The sequence below is a fragment of the Equus caballus genome, chromosome X, assembly GCF_041296265.1.
Source record: "Equus caballus isolate H_3958 breed thoroughbred chromosome X, TB-T2T, whole genome shotgun sequence".
Taxonomy (NCBI): Eukaryota; Metazoa; Chordata; class Mammalia; order Perissodactyla; family Equidae; genus Equus; species Equus caballus.
Window position 1 is genome coordinate 115,376,732 of NC_091715.1, and position 21,342 is coordinate 115,398,073.

General features: G+C 39.0%; 1 protein-coding gene across 1 annotated transcript in view; it reads left to right on the forward strand.

Moving 5' to 3' along the window:
- IL13RA1 (interleukin 13 receptor subunit alpha 1) overlaps window positions 1-15,467 on the forward strand; it is a 53,174-nt gene extending 37,707 nt beyond the window's left edge. The window contains exons 10-11 of the mRNA XM_023634258.2: window positions 319-403; window positions 12,948-15,467. Coding sequence (XP_023490026.1) covers window positions 319-403; window positions 12,948-13,040 — 178 coding nt within the window. The 3' untranslated portion in view covers window positions 13,041-15,467. The remainder of the gene's footprint in view (window positions 1-318; window positions 404-12,947) is intronic.
- Window positions 15,468-21,342: the final 5,875 nt, after the last annotated feature.

The following is a 21,342-nucleotide window of genomic DNA, read 5'->3' on the forward strand; positions in this document are numbered from 1 at the left end:
GAACTACTCGGCCACGGGGCCGGCCCTGTACAATTTTTATTTATCAAATATATCTCAATAAAACTAGAAAAAAACTTTTAAAATGATAGGGTATAAGTAGTCTGCTTATGCTGATGGCCCTTTTGCTCCACCCGCACTTGATGCCCTTAGGACATTGATTTCTCAGCTTGTTTCAGAAATTTCTTCACAACTGCTTTATCACTAAAGATGACTTGTGTCACATGTCTTTTGTCCAAGCCTTCTTTTAATATGGCTATATTTAAGTGGGACGTTCCTATAGGCTGGAAGATGTGATCAAAAATGTCTGTTTTCTTAAAGGCTCAAGATCATTATGTTTCCTCCAATTCCTGATCCTGGCAAGATTTTTAAAGAAATGTTTGGAGACCAGAATGATGATACCCTGGTAAGCACTGACTCTATGAGGTTTGAAATTGGTGGGTTTTTTTTTTTTTTTCTGAGGCTATGGGATTTTTAAAAATTTTGGTAAAATATACATAACATAAAATTTACCATTTTAATTGTTTTTAAGTGTACAGTTCAATGGCAGTGAGTACACTTACAATGTCATTCAGCCATTATCACCATTTCCTGAACCTTTTCATCATCCCAAACAGAAACTGCCCTTTAAACAAGAACTCCTCATGGCCCCCAGCCCCTGGTAACATCTGTTCTACTTTGTGTCTCTGAATTTGCCTATTCTGGGTACCTCATATAAGTGGAATCCTACAATATCTGTCCTTTTGTGTCTGGCTTCTTTCACTTAGCATGATGTTTTTGAGGTTCATCCAAGTTGTAGCATGTGTCAGAATTTCATTTCTAAATTGATTATTTTAAAGTACTTTTTATCTAAAAGATTAAAGACGAGCTGATTTAAAATATATCTCAGGCCAAGCGTACCACCTAAGAAGTCTCCAGAATACTTTGCCCATCTCCCATCACTGGGCTTCACTCTCTCCCTGGGGTAGGGAACATATTTGATCCAAACATGCAGGGGGAGGAGCCTCCTTTATGCAGCTAGCCCAATAGGCGGGGCTTCTGACTCTTGGATAATTTGTAAACTTGATTTGGAGAAAGATAAAGATGGGGTAAACAATTGAAATAGATTTTGTTCGTGCTACTGCCTGGAAAGCTGGCCTCCCAAGATGGGGAACTAGCGCAGACCCCACTGTTAGAGTTCGTTTGCTGCAGACTCTCCTGCTGGAATTTATGGCTGGAAAACCTAAGACCGTATGAGAATGAAAGAGTTTGAAGTTTCTCTGATAAATACATTCACCCAAATAAAATAATAAAGACACTAAATGAAATAAATATCAATATTATTGTATATATCTTAAATTAGTACTAACAGGCATAGGGCAGTTAATTGAGGGAAGCAGTACAGCATAGCAGATAATAGCCTGCACTCTGGAGTCAGATTGTCTGGATTCAAATCTCTGCTGTGTCATTTACCATCTGTTTGACCTTAGGTAACTTCCTTAACCTCTCTCTCTCTGCCTCAGTTTTCCCATTTGTAAAGTGGAGGTAATGATAACACCAGCCTCATAGTGTTGTTATGTTGGATTAAGTTAATTTAATAGTCATGCACCACATAATGACGTTTCGGTCAATGATGGACCGCATGTACGATGATGGTCCCAACATAGTACCATGTAGCCTGGGTGTGTAGTAGGCTATACAATCTAGGTTTGTGTAAGTACACTCTGTGATGTTCGCACAATGACAAAATCACCTAAGGACGCATCTCTCAGAACGTGTCCCCGTCATTCATTGACACATGACTGTACATAAAGACTGCTGAGCATGCTTGGCACTTTATAGGTGTTCAGTAAGTTAGTGATTAGTATTACTAAATACTTTCCATTTATCTTTAATCCCCAAACAATTCTTGTAATAACGAGTGATTCACACTGGCAGTGATGATATGCGGTTAGGGAAGGAAGACGGGGAGGCCGATGTGCTGTCAGAGGAGCATTCATCTGGATCACTTTTTCACCAAGTCATGGTCACAGACAGTGGGTAACTCTGCCAGACCCTGGGGATAGGGTACCACTCGGCAGCTGGGTCCAGAAGTCAGGCACCTGATAAGGGGATTGTACACTGAGGTGACTATGGCAACCAGTGATTCTTCAACTTTAGCTGAGTGACAATCAACTGGAATGCTTGTAAGAATGTAGAAGCCTGGGCCCTCCCTCCGGAGATTCTGAGTCAGCAGGTCTGCGATGAGTCCCAGGAATCTGCATATTTAACCGGAGCCCACAGGTGATTCCTGTCCTGGCAGGATAGTTTGTGGACCACACTTCGAAAATCCCTGTTACAGATATTTTCCTTTGGATTACCAGTGTCTCTTTCTTCATTTCACCAGCTACTGTGGTGGATGCTGGAGGCTGGGAATTGTGCAAATATTCTAACAACTCTAACCAGTTTTTGAAAGTCTGCTATGTGTACATACCATATTAAGCTCTTTGCTTATATTCCCTGATTGAATCTTCATAACCTGCCTGTGGTGCAGGTGCTGTTAGTACCATTTTATAGATGAGGAAATGGAGCCTCAGTGAGGTTAAGTCACTTTAGTGAGGTCACACAGCTAGTAGGTAGTTAGGTTCGATTTGACCCAGGACTGTCTGATTCCAGAGTTCTCTCTCTCTTTCCACTGTGCCACATTGCCTCTTGTAAGATAGGATGCTTGTCCTCAAGAACCTCACCACCTTCAAAGAGTTCTGTATGATAGCAGTAGAAGGTTGGGATAGTGAGTTATGAGGAAAATATTTAGAGTCACATTATGCTTGGCCTTATATGGAAAGATACTAGGATATCTTTCTGACAACAATCTGGAGGGAATGGATTAGAGAGGGGAGGCACTAGCTTGGTAGCAAACTGGGACCCTCGCCCTGAATTTGCCCCGTAGGTGTTTTGTTTGTCCAGTGTGAGATATTTAAAATTTTTCAACTTGGAATCCTAACCAGGACACACACTCTACCAGTTCATCTCAGGCCCTGCCATTTCCAGTTCCCACTGTGGTTTCACACATTGACCTAACATGCCAGACTCTTGAAAGACATTTGAAGTGGCTCGCCATCTTAGCAGAATGAAGACTAGTGAAAGTGCTGTGACACAAATGCCCAGTATCTGTGCAAACATGTTTGGACTCACTAATATATATAAAACATACAGCCAAAGCATTGATGAGATATAAATTTCCAGCCTAATAAGTTCCTAAAAAAGTAATAGTACCCAGTGTTAACAAGTGGGTGGGGAACTGGCACTTTTCCTGCACTGCTCATGGGCCTGTAAAATGGTATTCAGTCTTTCTGGGGGGCAGCTTGGTAAAATATAACAAGAATCATTAATCTTGTGATTGTACTTTTAGTCATCTATTTTGCGGGAATAATCCAACAGTGGCTCAAGGATGGTTTAAAAAAGATAGATTTTCAAAGCATTTAATGTCATAGCAAAATATTCATGTTATAAAAGTAAGAAACATAAATGTGTAGTATATTATAATCTTAATTTAAAAAAATGCCTTAATCTATACATAGAATAACGAGTGGAAGGAAATGAGTCAAATGATTATCTCTGGGCAGAAAGATTGGGGATAATTGATATTATTCTCTTTCTACCTTACCGAGATTTTCAAATTGCCTATAATAAGCCTGTATTGCTTTTATGATAAAAAGAACCCCTGTACAAGTCATTAAGGGAAGAGAGAATGTTGTGGTCATCCAGGTCTGAGAGATAATAGGGACTTGAACTTGGGTGGTAGCAGAGATTGATGCAAGAGACATTATTGAAGGAAACTCATTACGACTTGGTGACTCTGTGTGGGCGATGAAAGGTGGGGAAAGTAAAAAATAATTTTAAGGTTTCAAGCCTGGGTGATAGAGTGAATGATGGTAACATTCACAGCAAAATCAGATCAATTATCTTTCTCAGAGATGGGAAAATTGCTTTTTTTCAATTTGCTGTCTGGAGGATAATATGTTGTCCCGATGAGTCAGATAATTCTGTAATTTAGTGAGGCGGACACACTGACACAATGGACCACTGAAAGTGTAAGATGTTTTTGTTTGTAGTGGTTGCAGACCATTAAATAAAATCAGTGTTTAAAACTAAAAGTATAATAAAAATGCCAGACAGGGGAAAGGGTAATAGAACAAATTTTCATGTTTGCATTTAACCAAATGAATAATCCTCTTTCTCTACATGACAGAAATCCTTACAAATTGAACTGCATATGCAACAGAAAGGCTAACTTTTTATTCCTAGAACCATCGAATTATTTAATGAACATGGCCCTAGAGGTCATCTAATGAGGTGGATTTTTACATGTTTAATTATTTATCTTTGATTATACATCTTAAAAACTCTAGGGCCGGCCCCGTGGCAGAGTGGTTAAGTTCACGCACTCTGCTTCGGTGACCCAGGGTTCGCTGGTTTGGATCCTGGGCGCGGACATGGCACCACTCATCAGGCCATGCTGAGGTGGCGTCCCACATGCCACAACTAGAAGAACCCACAACTGAAAATATACAACTATGTACCACGGGACTTTGGGGAGAAAAAGGAAAAATAAAATTGAAAAAAAGAAAAAAACAAACAAAAAAACCCTGTAGATTCTCATCCTACCCCGTCACTTTAGAGATGGGAACATTGGGGGCCACAGAGAAATTTCTCAACGACTACCACAGCGAGAGGTAATTGCAGAACCTGAACCAGAAGCCATTGTAACCCAAAGTTACTGACTCCTAGTCCAAAGAAATAATCCATGCCCTTTCTAAACACTTTCTTCTTCCACACTACACCATCAATAGTGGTTTTTAAAAGAACTTATTTAGGGCTGGCTCCGTGGCAGAGTGGTTAAGTTCACGCGCTCCGCTGCGCTGGCCCGGGCTTCGGATCCTGGGCTCCGACATGGCACCGCTCGTCAGGCCACGTTGAGGCGGCGTCCCACATCCCACAACTAGAAGGACCTGCGACTAAGATATACAACTATGTACAGGGGGGGTTTGGGGAGATAAAGCAGAAAAGAAAAAAAGATTGGCAACAGTTGTTAGCCCAGGTGCCAATCTTTAAAAAAAAAAAGGAAGATTGGCAACAGTTGTTAGCCTAGGTGCCAATCTTTAAAAAAAAAAGAACTTATTCAGGTGTGGCCACAAAGAAATTCAATCTTCTGTATAGTTTTCCTTAAGGTTTCTAGTGTTTGGACCCTGTTTTGTTCATCACTGTAGTAACATTTTGGCCAACAGCGTTTCTCCCTGTTGCTCCGCTGCTTGCCTTTTCTTTGTGACTAATTGGGCTGCTGCCCAGATTTGGCAGTGGGTTAGAGGGGGGGTGCTGTGCAGAGGGAATTGCTTCTCCTCTGTATCTGCATTTCTTCTGCACCATAAAAAATTATCTAGTCTCCCCCCACTTCTTAGAAACCAATTATGTTTTCATTCCTGTGCCTATTTTGCATTCCTGATTGGAAAGCAGCTTTTTAACTTGGAGTTGACTTCCAAATACTGCTGATTTTTTTTTTTTACTTCAGTATTATCTTTAAAAACTAAGAATACTTTCTTACATAGCAAAAATAGCATGACTGCACTTTAAAAATTATTAATTCCTTAATATCCTCTAATACTCAGTCCATATTTAAACCTTTCCAACTGTTTCAGTTGTCAGGAGTCAGATGATACCCAGTTGTCCCACCATTAGTGAGGCTAAGATTGACCACTGTATTTAAGGTGATAACAGCGTGTCCCCTTCTGCCATCTACACTTATTCCCCCCCTTGCCACCTGAAAATAATCTGTGTGGTGCTATGTTAGCACCCTGTCAGCGCTTCAGCTACTGCTTTTTATGCCAGTTGGTATCCTTGTAAGAACCAGTAATTTCAAGAGGGGCTGTGAAATGATTTTTTTCATGTACCATTTAATCTACATTGATGAGCCAGCACTTTTCTATAAAGCACTGCTTTCAGGCATCCGCGAGGCTCTTTGGTTGTTCTGAAATTCAGTTTCTGCTGGAAAGGCAGGTACGTGTTTAATTCTTTCCCTTTAATTATCCCTCTTGAAAGTCAGGGATTTGGGTTAACAGCCACCTAAATGATACCAAATTAGGCCCCTCCACACCACATTCGACTAGTTCTTCTTAAAGGTGCAATGATTTTAGGGCATGAGAATCTACCATTCCCGCTGTACAACTTTCTCTTGTGAAGGTTGATCTGAAGAAAACCGGGCCATGTCACCTGTCTCCTTGTATACAACAGGCCATTGTTTCCCATGGTGCTTCGGTGCGTGGGACCCGCTTCACTTGCACGGAAAGCTCACTGTGGGAGATAACCAAGTCTTGAAAGTACTCCTAAATTGAGACTTGATGTTCCATTAGACTATGAAATTTGTTTATTTCTTTAAAATATAAAAGCCGTGTAACACACTGTTTTGCTGGGATTAGATGACTAACAACTAAAAGCCAGTTGTGTTAGCTTCCTAAACACTGACTTTTTTCATTTATGATGTTTTTCATCTCTGGCCATTATTCTATTGTTGACTACTTTGTTTACAAAATTGGCAGTGTAAGAATTGAATTATGGACTGGTAGTTTTGTGGATTTATTATTTTTTTCTACAAGTAATTTTAAAATTACACTGATGTATAATTCACAAAATTGAATAACAGGTCAGACCTTTTGCATTCGTTCCTTTTACCTTACAAAGAAGCAGCGCTCAGGAAAAGGCCCTGATGCTAGATGGGTGAAAATGAGAGTAATCCAAGTTTTAGAAATGAAAAAGGCACAGCTAAGCAATGGATCTCATGACCAGAAACCAATGAAAGTGTAATGTTCAGGGTGCATTTTTAAAACTTAAAATATTTTTTCTTTTAAAAGCAATATGTATGTATTGTAGAAAAATTAGAAATACAGATAATTGAAAGAGAAAAATGAAATCATTCTTAATACTGTCACCCAGACATACCCATATTTACTGCTACTTCAACAACATAGAGAAATGGAAATACTTTTATTGGTAAATGGAATAATAGCAATAACAACAACAATAATAGTTCTGACTTACTGAACTTTTACTATGTGTCAGACACTTTTCTAAGCACTTCCCTCATTAATCTGTCGTCATCCTGCAGTGGATATTATCTCCTTCAAACAGATGAAGAAAATGAGGCACCGAAGGGGTTGTGTGTAACTTGCTCAAGGTTACCCTGCTGGTACCCAGCAGATCCAGGATCTAAACGTAACTGGCAAGTGTCAGAGCTGGGATCTGAACCCGGGCATCCTGATTCTTCAGTCCACACTTTTAACCAGTCATAATTCTGTTACATGTTTTAATAAAATGCTCATGTTTAGTTTTATTTAAATTTAACAGATAGGAAAGAAACAGGTGGAACTAAAGGAATTCCTGAACTTTTGATAAATTATAAAATATTTCTTAATGATTATTGAAAATAGCAATTTTTCTATATGTTCTCCCCAGTCTCCCCATTTTTAGAGTTGTCCAGCGTCTACACCGTCAGTGCGTAAGGCCATTCTGTAGGATCGTGTCTCCTTTAGAGCCCTCATTTAGTCTTCATTCCGTGTGGGTGTTTATCTGATACTCACTACTGGTCTTTATGTCAGTGTCTCTCCAGCCATTTTGGTTGTTTGTAACGCTGAAAGTTTTCTCAAGAAGGATTCATGGGACCAGCATTCCCTGAATTATTTACACGTTGATGGAGTTTGCTGCATTAATAATTGACGGTCGTTTTAGCTAGATATAAAGTGTCTGGCTCACATGTTCTTGCCTTGGGTATCTTAAATACGTCATCTGTTTTCTTCTGGCATAAAATGTTGTCAAAGTCTGCTGACAATGTAATTTTCTTTCTGTGTTAAACACTTGGTCTTTTCTGCCTGGTTGTCAAAAGATTTTTTTTCTTCAAAAGTCCAGTAATTTTACCAGAATATGTCTTGGTGTTATTGGTCATTCTTTGTTATTCTCTTCCCTTGTTTTGTTTGACTGTCTTCTATGTTTGTCACATCCTCTTGAATAATTTTCATTCACCTTCATTTCTTTCTTTCCTTCTTTTTTTTGTGTGTGTGTGAGTAAGATTGGCCCTAAGCTAACATCTGTTGCCAATCTTCCTCTTTTTGCTTGAGGAAGATTGTCACTGGGCTAACGTCTGTGCCAATCCTCCTCTATTTTGTGTGGGATACTGCCACAGCATGGCTTGATGAGCAGTTTAGGTCCGCACCCAGGATCCAAACCTGTGAACCCCCGGCCACCAAAGCAGAGCACGTGAATTTAACCACTATGCCACCAAGCAGGCCCCACCTTAGTTTCTTTTTGATTAAAAAAATCCTCCTTTTCATCTTCTGTTTCTCTTAAGGTATTATCTGTTGTGTTTGTTTGCCTGTGTGTTCCTTCTGGCTTAGTCTTCATTTCTGAAATGATTATTTTATCTTACTTCTAATTCTTTCCAGAGTTTTGTCATGTCCTTTCTGAGTTGTTCTTATTCCAAATTTTTATATTCTTCCATAGCATGTACATTTTTCATATCATGTAACTTTTTCTAAATATATTTTAGCTAGTTTTGAAATATTAGATTATAATTTTCATCTATTTTTGTGAACATCTCTTTCTGGCATGTTTTAATTCTGTAAAGATAGTATTCTGCTGCTTATTTTTACATGAAACTAGTTTCCCTGAAGTTTTAGAAGGAGGCTTGATTTGGGGTAGGTTTTTTCTAATTTCATGGCTCTACAGTTCCATCTTCTATTGCTTTTGAGAGTTGTTCAAAATTATAATGAATTCCTTTCTGAAATCTTCTGGCCCTGCCTGTCCGCATCCTCGCCTTTCATCTAGACTTTCTATTTTGTCTGTCTTGTCCCTGTCCTGGCCAATGTGCAGTCTATTCCCACCAATTTCTCCTCAGAGTGGGCCTTTGCCCTGTAAGGGAGCTTTGGGTGGTTTTGAAAGTTCCTGGGGCCCAGGTGGCTCCCAGGCTGTACCATGGACTCCTTGCATTCAGTTGCCATTCGAACGTGCACACCCCCGCCAATCTCTGCTCTTGTTCATAGATTATCTTGCTGAGCTTTGAGCGAGTTATTTTAGAGTTCCTAGGTCTATCAGGTGCCCTGCTGATTCCCTCTCGATAGCCTGCCGCAGCTGATACCATTCTGGTCTTGTAGCTACTTCTACTTTGTCCCCACCCACTCATGTTTCAAGGTTCGTCGCGGAAGTAATTTTCATCTGGTTTTGTTGTAGATTGTATCTGTGGGTTTTGGTTTTGCTTTCCTACTTGTGTTTTTTATGGAGGCATTTGGGGAGATGCAAAAACCGTGCTGTCAACCATCTCCTTCCTCCCAGGAGTTCACTGTAAACTCCAGACCATGGGCCAAATCCTGCCTGCCACTTGTTTGTGTGCAGCCTGCAAGCTAAGCATGGTTTTTATACTTTTAGATAGTTGAAAAAAAATCTAAAGATGAGTATTATGTCATGGCACATGAGAATGATGTGAAGTTCAAGTTTCAGTGTCCATGAAGGAAGTCTTGTTGGAGCACAGCCACGCCTGTTCATTTACATATTATCTACGGCTGCTTTCACGCTACAGCGGCAGAGTTGAGTTATTGGGACAGAGTCTGTATGACCCTCAAAGCTGCAAATATTTATCATCTGGCCATTTACAGAAGCAGTTTGCTAACCCTGGTCCTATAATATACTTTTGAGTGGCTAAATAGTTTTCCACTGTGTGACTATATCATCATGTACTTAACCAAGTCTCTTTTGTTGGGCATTTAGATGAATTCTAAATTTCATTATTATAGATAGCATTTCACAGCAAATATTAGCATATATATTTTATTACTTTCTTGGGATAAAATGTTATAAGTAAGATTGCTGGATCAAAGGAGATTAAATGCATTTTAAACTCTGATTGATATTGACAAATTGTCATCCAGAAAGGATATACAAGTTAAATATCTATTAAGGATATTGGTTAAGTAAGTTATGGTGCATTCATGCAATGAAATATTATGCAGAGGTTAAAGAAAATGAGGTAGATCTAATTTACTGATGTATAAAAAGATATAATATACACTGTTAAATTAAGCACCCTGCTTACATATATAGGGTATGATTCCTTCGTATTAAGGAAATGGGGCATTATAATATATACAGTTCAATTTTTCACAGGAAGCATAGATTACAACGAGGTTATACGAACTTATATACCTACCAACAGCATGTCTGAGTGGTTGTTTTGCCACGCTTTTGCCAGAATAAGTATATCTAGTTTTAAAAACAATTCTTGACAATAGATGAGAAAAGGGCATCTTGTTTTTATTTTACATATCAACTTTTATATTTTTTTCTTATGTTCATTGGCTTGAATTTATTCTTTTTGTGAAATTCTTGTTCATTGTCCATGTTTTCCCTGCCATGTTCATCTTTTCCTTAGTGGCTTATAAAGCTGTCTTTATACCTCACATATTAATCCTTTGGCCTGTCATCTATGTTTGCTTTTGTGTTGTATTTAGGATGATTAATGATGTACGAATTTGTTTTATTTTTTATGCAGTCAAATCTTCCTTTATTTTTTATGTGTAGAAAGCCCTTTCCTGCTTCAGATTTATGTAATTGTTGCACAATATATTTTTCTAGTGCTTATTTGATTTTGTTTTTACGTTTAGGTCTTTAGTCCATAGGGAATTTAGCGATGTAGGCTGTGAAGCAGGGTTTAACTTTATTTTTCAAATGGTTAGCCAGTCGTCTTAGTGCCATTTATTGAATATGCCATTTTTTCAAAGTTATAAAATTTTTTCAGATTGTTTTTTATTAGACATCTTTGTATTTCACATTTTTAACAATCAGGTTTTTTGATTTGACTTATGTACAGTTAAATGTACTCTTTTGAAGTGTACAGATAGAAGAGTGTTAGCAAATGTATGCAGTTTTGTAGCCACCACTTCAAGCAAGATATAGAACATTTCCATCATACCCCAGAAAGTTCCCCTCACAGTCAAGCCCGTCCTCCCCTGACCCTATACCCTTGCAACCACTGATCTGTTTTCTGTCCCTCAGATTTTGCCTTTTCCGGAACGTCATATAAATGGAATCATACAGTACATAGACTTTTTGAGTCTGGCTCCTTCTCCTTAGCATAATGCACTTAAGAGCCATCCATGTTGTTGCATGTGTCAGTAATTCACTTCTTTTTATTGCTGAGCAGTATTCTATGCTATGGCTGTACCACAGTTTATTTAACCATTCAGTGGTTCAAGGACGTTGGGATTGTTTCCAATTTTTGGCTTTTATGAATAAAGCTCTCATAAACATTCATGTAGAGGTCTTTGTTTGGACATATGTTTTCATTTCTCTTGGGTAAATACCTGGGAGTGGGATTTCTAGGTCCTGTGCTAAGTGTATATTTCATTTTATAAGAAACTGTCAGACTGTTTTCCATAGTGGCTGTACTATTTTATGTTTCCACCAACAATATTTGAGGGATCCAATCATTTTGTATCTTTGTCAGCACTTGGAATTGTCAGTATTTTTTATTTTAGCCATTCCACTAGGAGCATCAGGGTTATATAATTTATTTAGAATGATTTTGCTATTTCAAGCAGTGTTTCCCAACTCATCCCTCCATATGCTAAGACTGGATGCTCCTGACTTGCTCAGTCCATCTCCAATTGCACAACCTGAGGCAACTGAAGAGTCATTGTTGCTCGTGTTTCTGTTTTTCTCTTTTCTGTTTCCTTTCCTAAGCTTATAGAACCATAAAACTTCAGAGCAGAAAAGGAGCTTAGAAATAACCTAGTGCAGGGGTTGACAAACTTTTTCTGTAAAGGGTCAGATAGTAAATAATTTTGGCTTAGCAAGCTATTCATCTTTGTCATAGCGACTCAACTCTGCTCTTATAGCAGGAAAACAGCCGTAGACAATACACAAACAAATGGGCATGGTTGTGTTCCAATAAAACTTTATTTAAGGGCTGGCCTGGTGGTGCAGTGGTTAAGTGTGCACGCTCCGCTTCTCGGCAGCCTGGTGTTCACTGGTTCGGATACCGGGTGCGGACATGGCACCGCTTAGCCAAAGCCATGCTGTGGTAGTCATCCCACATATAAAATAGAGGAAGATGGACATGGATGTTAGCTCAGGGCCTGTCTTCCTCAGCAAAAAGAGGAGGATTGGCAGTAGTTAGCTCAGGGCTAATCTTCCTCAAAAAAAAAACACGAAAACTTTATTTAAAAAAACAGGTAGCCTTCTGAATTTGGCCCTTAGACCACAGTTTGCTGGCCCCTGGTTTAGTCTAACAACTTTATTTTACAGATGAGAAGACTGAGCTCAGGTTTCACCCTTTCCCTTGATTTATAAGTAAAGAAGGCAAGGGCCAGGATATTGGCTTTCACCGTAAGAGACACACTTAAATTTGAATTTGAGATGAACTTACCTTATGCATAATTCCCTGTTCTAGCAAATGATGTTCCATGAAGCTATTAATACAGAGTCTTTCCAAAATTTTAACTGCACTAAGACGTTTGGGGACATTTTATATATTGTCTTTCACCTAAATGCTATTGACTTTTTGAGCCTATTATATCTTGGGAATAATGGTCAAATTTGAGTAGTAAGAAAATAAAGGTTGAAGTAAGAAAAATTGGCCACCCTTTTATTCTTCTTCAAAAGACTGTTTCCAATTTTGAAGATGTCCAAATTTGTTTATCTCTCGAGATAGTCATTAAATGTCTTATAACAATTCTATTCTTTCACCCCTCTAATGTTAATTCCTGATTGTTTTGTTTCATTAACTGTTCAAATAGATGAAGATTCTTAGGTCAAAAAAAAAAAAAAAAACAAACAGGAAAACATACAGTCATGGTTCCGTGCACGCAAACCTAAAAATAAGCATTGGCTGTGAGTACTCAGGGAAAGAACATTGTTTAGAAGAGTCATCGTTTCTGTGTTTTCCTCCCTTCCAGCACTGGAAGAAGTATGACATCTATGAGAAGCAAACCAAAGAGGAAACTGACTCTGTAGTGCTGATAGAAAACCTGAAGAGAGCCTCTCAGTGATGGGGATAATTTATTTTAACCTTCAGTGTGACCTTGCGAAGATTCATCCCACTCTCCATCTGTTATCTGGGAACTTGCCAAATGGAAACGGAAACTACTGGACCATTTAAAAACAGGCAGCTCATAAGAGCCACAGGTCTTTATGTTGAGTCGTGCACCGAAAAAACTAAAAATAATGAACCCTTTGGAGAAGAGAGCAGAGTCATTCTTGTTGAATCATAAAAGGTATCTATCTTTTGTGAAGGCTTCAAACTAGGGGACAAAACAAAAAGTGATTGCAGGAGAGTTAATCTTGTCAAGAGTTGTGACAACTTCCTGAGGGATCTATGTCTGCTTTGTATTCTTTGTGTCGAACAATACCAACAAATTTTATTTGTGGGGGAACTCATTTTGGGTGCAAATGCTAATGTCAAACTTGAGTCACAGAGAACATCTAGCAAGCAAAATTGATAAAATCTATTATCTGTTGTTTGGGATTCCATTGAGTAACGGTTGTGGCTATTTAAACTTTTAACAGTCCAGAATCAGCATCCCCTTCAGCAGCGTTTTCTTCTGCTTTGAAAGGCCCAGGCATCAGTGTTGGCCCTGATGATGACAACTACAGAAAAAGCAGAGGCAGCTTCTTTACCAAGAACTTTCAAAGCCATTGCAGGCTTTTAAGGGCAGTGGAGGCAGAATGACTTATTGGGTATTAGAGTTTGAACCACTGTAGTCTCTAATGATGCATTGTTTTTGTCTTCACCTCTGCTACTCAGATCAAGTACTCACTATGTGTCTAGATTGTGCTAGGCCCCCGGGTGTGAGGCACGGACTCCCTCAAAGGAGGGACTAGTTGGGACTCCTCAGTTCTTACCACTTTCTTTTTTATCACCAGTCATTTCTCAGACCTTTCGACTTTCCAGTTCCCACACTGACGTCCCCTTTTGCACTCTCCCTTATTCCCTGTGTTGTAGTCTTTCCCCTTTCATTAGGAATTAGAATATAAATCTGCTCAGAGTACCTCGAGAGCAGGGAGTAATTTGCATCTCAGGTAAAGTGTGAGTAGACTAAGAAACAATGACTAATTCTTGCATATTTTGTAGCTGTTGTGTGAGTCTGCATTTATTTGAAGGTTTTCAGCATTTACTTTTTCTCTACGCGTTTTCTAAACAGAAAGGAGTTACTATCTTCACTTAGAACTTTGCTATTTGCTTAAGAAAAAAAAAGAATAGTGGTGTCTTTTTATAACACGGGCTCTAGGATTCCTCTTTTCCCTTACTGCCACAAATGGTTATTAATAGATTTCATGTCTTATATCAAGAGCCAGCATCCAAGGCTCCAACATTTGTATTTTTTTTTTTTTTTTGCTTACGCTAGGGTTCCATTCTCACCCATCCCCACTACATATCCATATATATATTCCCTCTGCTCCTCCTACTTACTCCAAATTTAAAGAAGTATGGAAATGAGAAGCCCCCCTTCAGTGTTTCTTTCCTCACACACATAGACTCAGATTACTGGTAGGATCTTAACTGTATATCACAAGTTCTCCAGACATTCACCCATTCATATTAATCAGATGATGCTACTTGGAATTCCTGCTGTTAAGGGAGGAAAGATCAGAGATCCCTGCTCTTCACAGGTTTGGGCAAAAGCCGCAACCTGCTTGCACCGACCGCGGTGGAGGAGCGCTGTGCCCTGGCTTTTCTGCGGAAATTGGGGTTTTCAGTGATGGTAGATGTCAAGGCGCTTCCTCCCTGTGCTTTTAGTTTTGGGGTCAGATTGAGGCTGGGAGACAGGCGTGGATGTTCCACTTTGTCCTACTGTTCTCTAGAAAGAATATTTCATTTTTCTGTGTAGGAATGAGATTACTTCCTAGCCAGGTCTCTTATAATTCTGGGAAGCAAAACACCTAAATGCCTCACCCAAAGCCATTTTTCTTGTTATTTTATTTAGTTGGCAATGGGGGCATGCTTTGATATTCTCTTACCCAAGGAACTCTTGATGCTGACAGTCATGCAGCCTGGGAGTGGGGAAATTGTATTTTGTTTCCATCCTCCTCTTTTAGCAGTAAAATACTTGAGGGAAAAGAGGGCAGTGAATCATGGGAGTACCTGTGGTGGTTTGATAATTGCTGAAAAGTGATCCCCAGGTCTTGGGAGCTCTTGGAGACCTGAACACATCAGTGGGATATCCATCACTTGTAGGAAGCTAGTAGGTTAATTACTATTTTATGTCTAGCCTATATGGATTTTTTTCTCTACATACCTAAGTAAACTCACTGTAGGAATGGTCATTCTTACTCTTTCATTCAGATAAATTTTTTCTTCATCTAGGCACTGAAGGAATTTGTGAAACAATGTTAAGAACATTTTTGGTAATGCCAAAAGTTGTTTAACTTCTTATAGGAAAGCTTGAGTAAAATAAATATTGTCTTTTTGTATGTCACCCGAATGTTTTCCTTTGGTCTTATTTTTGGGAAAGTGTTGTGAGGAGTGGGTGGCGGAAGAAACTGGAGTTAAAAGAATAAATGTGAAAAAATTCCAAGACAGCTGTTTTCTCTTACAATCACTTATCACCAACTTCCCTGCTGTTCTCAGTATGCCTGTGTTTTCTAATAAATGCATGCGCTTAGTTTGATATTAGTACAGCATTTACAAGCGGTACTTAAAGGGACATAAGTATTTGATACATTGTAGTTATAATAATTAAGGTAAATGGAGAACTGGTCTTTCCTAATATTTAGCTTAAAATAGAGTGCAATATACTTCGGGAGACTGTCATGGTATACGTGATGGGGGACCCCTGGTTACAAATTAATCAGATTAGCAGATTAGATTTGAGACTAAGAAAATCAGTTTTCCATAGCTGTTCTCTTAAGAGACAGTGATGTAGTTTCACATTTTCTGTAACTACAGCAGAATGGTTGAATGTCATGAAGGGTTTTTCTCATTTGTGTTGAGCTCTAGGAGTAGGTCTTTAGCCGAAGCACATTTGTTAATTACCCTGAATCTTTACAGGATCTAAACACTAGGGTATGGGTAGGGGATGATGATCTTGGCCAGGTTACCTCTGTAACTATCTAAAATGATCCAAGAAGATTCTGGAAATCCCTCTCCAAGTAAGTATAGTTTTGTTTTTAATAACAAACCTCCTGATTCTTAATACATCAACATTGAGTATTATGACAGAAAACACTTAACTGAGGACGCTTGAGGTTGTGTATCTGTATGAACTCTATGGAAAACAAATTCCTGTAGCCACAAACATGAGCCAGAGTGATCTAAGCACATTTGCTTTCCAGAGGAATTTGCCATTTTGTCATTTCCATGAAGTCCTGCTTTTTCAAAAGCACAACTTTGTGCTCACATGAGTAGCATATTATGCTACCAGAATATTAGTAGTTTTAGAAGAAATCAAGAGAACAAGAGGACCGGCCCCATGGCCGAGTGCTTAAGTTTGCGCGCTCGTTTTGGTGGCCCAGGGTTTGGCCGGTTCGGATCCTGGGCACGGACATGGCACCGCTCATCAGGCCCTGCTGAGGCGGTGTCCCACATGCCACAACTGGCTGGACCCACAGCTAAAAAAATGTACAACTATGTACTGGGGGAATTTGGGGAGAAAAAAGAAAAAAAAAAGTGGCAACAGCGCAGGTGCCAATCTTAAAAAAAAAAGAGAACTTTTTTCTTTTAAACCCTAATGATTAGATCAAGCAATAAATTTTTTTGTGACTGCTGTAGCTAACTCTTGGCATGCTTTTACTTTAAGCAAGAGAGGAGTTTTACTCACATTTGGATGTGCTAGATATTTTTCACATAAATCCCCAAGAAAATTTCTTCCTGGAGGTTCTTTGGCCTTTAACTGTCTTTCCTAATGGTCACACTGCTAGTTTACCATTAGCAACAGGAAAATATTTCACTGCTAGTTTTCGACATTTATTAGGCAGACCATTGTGTAAAAAGAGAAAATTGATAGTTATTGAGTGGCTACTATGTGCCAAGTTACATGTGTTATTTCACTAAATCCCCATGTGAGTCTCATGAGATAGGAGGCATTATTATCTTAATTTTACAGTTGAATAAACAAACATAAAATGATTGAGTTATGTGTGCAAGGTCACATAGCTAGTAAGGGACTGAGACAGAATTGAAAAACAAGTCAGCCTGACTTTAGAGCCTGTATAATACAGCCAGTGGTGTATTTATTTGTCCTAAGGAGGCAGCTACCTAAAGAAGAAATGCCTTATTTTGAATTATTGCCAAATTGCCCATCAACTGGAAGACTGTTTATGAGAATTTAAATCATTTAATTGCAAAGTGAGCTTTTACAGTGTCTTAAGATTCATTCTGGCACTTGTTCGTCTGCGTGCCAGCCACGTGCCAGGGACTAGGAATTTAGAAGTGAAAAAGATTTGGCTTAGTATCAGGTGGTTAGTCAGGAGGAGGCTACTTTGTACACGGGAAAGAAACCTAGATTCGAATTAGGGAATTCCAAATGACCCTGGGTATCTCTTCCTGTCTGTGTCTGCTTCCCCAACTATAAAATGAAGATGTTAGACTTAGTGATTTATCATTCCATCCAGGGTTCGTAACAGTGGCCATAAGTTGTGGAGTTCATTTGGAAGCGAGAATCTTTGCTACAAACCCTAGCAATAACATAGGCAGGTCCCTTATCTCTCTCTCGGCATCAGTGTTCTCACCTGTGGACTGAGGAGGTTGGACTAGAGTAGCTCTATTCTGACATCCAACAAAACTAAGATGGTCACTTCCGTTTTACACATCTAGAGAGTATGTTTACAGTCACCTCTTACTCCTGCTACAGGAAGGAGTGAGCTATTAGCAGTAACTGCCAAAAATAACCAGAGGAGCAGGCCCTTTAGTAAAGTGGTAAGAACAAAGGAATTGATGTACTGGATGAGCCCTGTGGTCCATCCAAATCAGAGTTTTCACAAAGGCCCAGCCATGGTTGTACCTAACAAATATTTCTTAACATGCTTTGCAGATCTTATGTCATTTTGCCTAGAAACAAAAACGGACTTTATATAATATGAATTGCTTATATAATTACTACATTTGATACATTGCCTAAAATGGAGTCCATTTGAATTCAATTCTCACAAATTTAGTCACTGAATTTAACTTTTTGGTTTTTATTTGATCAAATTAAAACGTACATAATTTAAAAAGTCAGAGTACCACAGGGCTTATAAAAAAACAGCGGTCCCCACCGCACCCCTCCTGACACCCGATTCCTTCCCCCGGAAAATATGTCCACACTCTAGTCCCTGGAACCTGTGAAAATGTTACTTTACGCAGCAAAAGGGACTTTGCAGATGTGATTAAGATTACAGACCTTAAACTGGGAAGATTATCTGGGTGCCCCTGGTCTAATTCCTTGAGCCTTCAAAAGCAGAGAAATTTCTCTGACTGGAGGCACAAGTGGAGGAGAGATTCAACGCACAGAAAGGACTCAGTGCTATCTCTGGCTTGAGGGTGGTAGAGGCCCTGTAGAAGATGTTAGAGGGAACTGGATGCTGCCAACCACCTGAATGAGGCTGGAAGCAGCATCTCCTCTAGCACCTCCAGACAAGGGCCCAGGCTGGGCGACCCTATCTTTTCTGCCTTATGAGACCCTGAGCGGACTTCAGGCATGTTGTGCTGGACTTCGGACCTACACAAGTGTGAGATAATAAATTGATGTTGTTTTAAACTCCTTTTTAAATATTTTTAGCTGCTTCTTTTGGTATATAACTCTACTTCTGAATAATACCTTAATGCTTAATGCTATTTTTACTTTTATTTAGGTGTAGAAATTATCAATTTCTAAATTCCTGCTATGGAAGATGAGAAACTGGCTTTCTTACATGCCCCAACACACACAACACATGCACTCACACTTCTCTTCCACAAATACAACGTATTTTGGTTAAAATATTCAATATTTACATTATATCATATAATTATTGCTCACAGTTGATCCATGTAGAGTGCCATTAACTGTACTTATTTTATTTTTCCCAGTTTGTCTCTTTTTTTGGTTTGATTTATTTTTCTCTGTACCTGTCATAAGTTCAGCCCCAAACTTTCTGACAGAACCATTAAATTCCACTCAGTATGGTCAAATATATTTGGTAAATATATTAGGTATATATTAGGTAATATATACACAAAACACAATGCCTATACAAATATATTAGGTAATCTATGAGTTCCAAACCTTCGTGGAGTTTGCTGCCATCCTAATCCATTCTGGATTGGTTGCTCTCTAGGCCTGCCATTCAGCTGTCATCCTGGGAATTCCCTTTGCTTCTCTTCTGTTAGATTCTGTTTCCTGGATCTCAGGTTGTCCTATTTCCTGCTTTATGCCCTAGTTTTGTTGGACCACACCCTGCACTGACTTCCTTAGAAAGATTGCATGGGAGGTAATTTTAATATAACCCTTCTGTGTCTGAGTATATCTTCATACATGATTAAAATTTTCACTCGGTGAAGAATTCCTAATTAGAAACAATTTCCTTTTAGAATTTTGAAAACATTTTTCCAACATGTTTTTGCTTCTAGTGTTGCTTTTGAAAAGTCCGATCCCCTATTGATTTTCTGTATGTAACTTTTTTTTTCTGTAAGCTCTGAAAGTTTTCATTTGATCTTTAGTGTTTTAACATTTAACAATGATATGCTTTTTTATGCGTCTTCTTCCATTTACTGGGCTGGGCTTTTGTGAGCCCTTTTAATCTGAAAACTCGTCCTTCATTTTTGACACATTATCGTACATTATTTCTCACATAATATCTTCCTTTCTATTTTCTCTATTTCTAGAACTTGTCTTAGTTGGATATTGGATGTCCTAGATTGATTCTCTAATTTTCGTATCTTTCTCTCATGTTGCATTCAATTGTCTTTTGGGTCTACTTTTTGGCAGGTTTCCTTAACTTGATCTGTCTGAGCCTCATTTCTCATCTGTAAAATGGTGATGAAAGGACCTACCTGATGGGGCTATTGTGAGATGCTGGTGAAATCCACCATGTAAAGTGAACTTCAATAAATGGTAGCTGGGATTGCACGTACTGTTATTCTGGCACCAATTCCTGCTTCCTTCTTATGTGAAAATGACAATCCTGCTGGCAGCAATATATCTTGCTTTTACAGTGTCATAGTATACTATTAACCTTCATTGTACTGAATTTGAAATGGCATGACATTTCCAATTTCACTGATTTTAGAAAAAAAATTCTACGGTATAAATCTAGTTAGCAATATTAGAATCTTAGGATGTTAGAATCTTAACTGTGTTATTCATGCTTCTAAAAATGCTTAAAATCCAAAGTAGTCATTTTCTTTCTTTTGTTTTTTTCACTTTTTAAGTTGTTGGGGGTAAAACCCCAGACAAACACAGATCCACTCTCCTCACCCCTGTGGTAGATGAAAACTGGAAGAACAACGCTGGATAAATGCTCCTTGACAGGAAAATGGGTGGTTTGGAGCTCAAACTAAACATTTTCTCAGGATGGGAGTGCAGCGCAAACCTTTAATGTATGAGGATTGATGTACATTGTGCCATGCAGCCCAAAAAAAGGCTGGCCAGTACCTGCGGGTACTGAGGAGGCTAACAGACAGTTGACAAACCTCAGTCCCAAGAGGAGGCCTGGGCTATCTGCGAGTTTCACAGCCAAGAGCCGCCCCGCCTGCACATAGAGGCCCTATGGAGACCAGAACTAGAATTAGAGAGGAAGAGGGGCCAAAAGCCAAGAACAGTCTAACTTCGCTTTCTCTGTTTATTATTCATTCATTTTTTTCGCCCTGGAGTGTTACTAAAACTATGACACGAGCACCAACCAATCAGATCTGATGTCAGCTGTAATTACCTGGTAGGGTCACACTAGTGTGTATCATTCTTGGGTTGAACAGATATTTATTGAGTGCCTACCATGTGCCCACACTGTGTGATGCTGGGTAAGTCACTTCCTTTCTCTGAGCTTCAGTTTTCCCACCTGTGAAAAAAGGAGTAAGTGATCTACAGGAGCCCCTTCGGGTCTAACATTCACAATCAATAAAATGGTAACTTGTGATTGTTTTTAGAAAAATAATGTAAGTGGATATAGATATAGATAGATGGAGAGATATAGATACATAGAAAGAGAAAAATAGCAGCTGACCAAAGACGTGGATTTGAAAATGTGGACAAAAACAGCAAATGATTCTATGAGTTATTGTTTGACTTGAGAATTGGACTAAGAATGAATTCTATTTGTTTTATCTCCGTGATGTTTCCAAAGGCACAAGAGGAGAGACAAAGATAGCTCTACCCAAAAGGTGAGTTTGTTTTG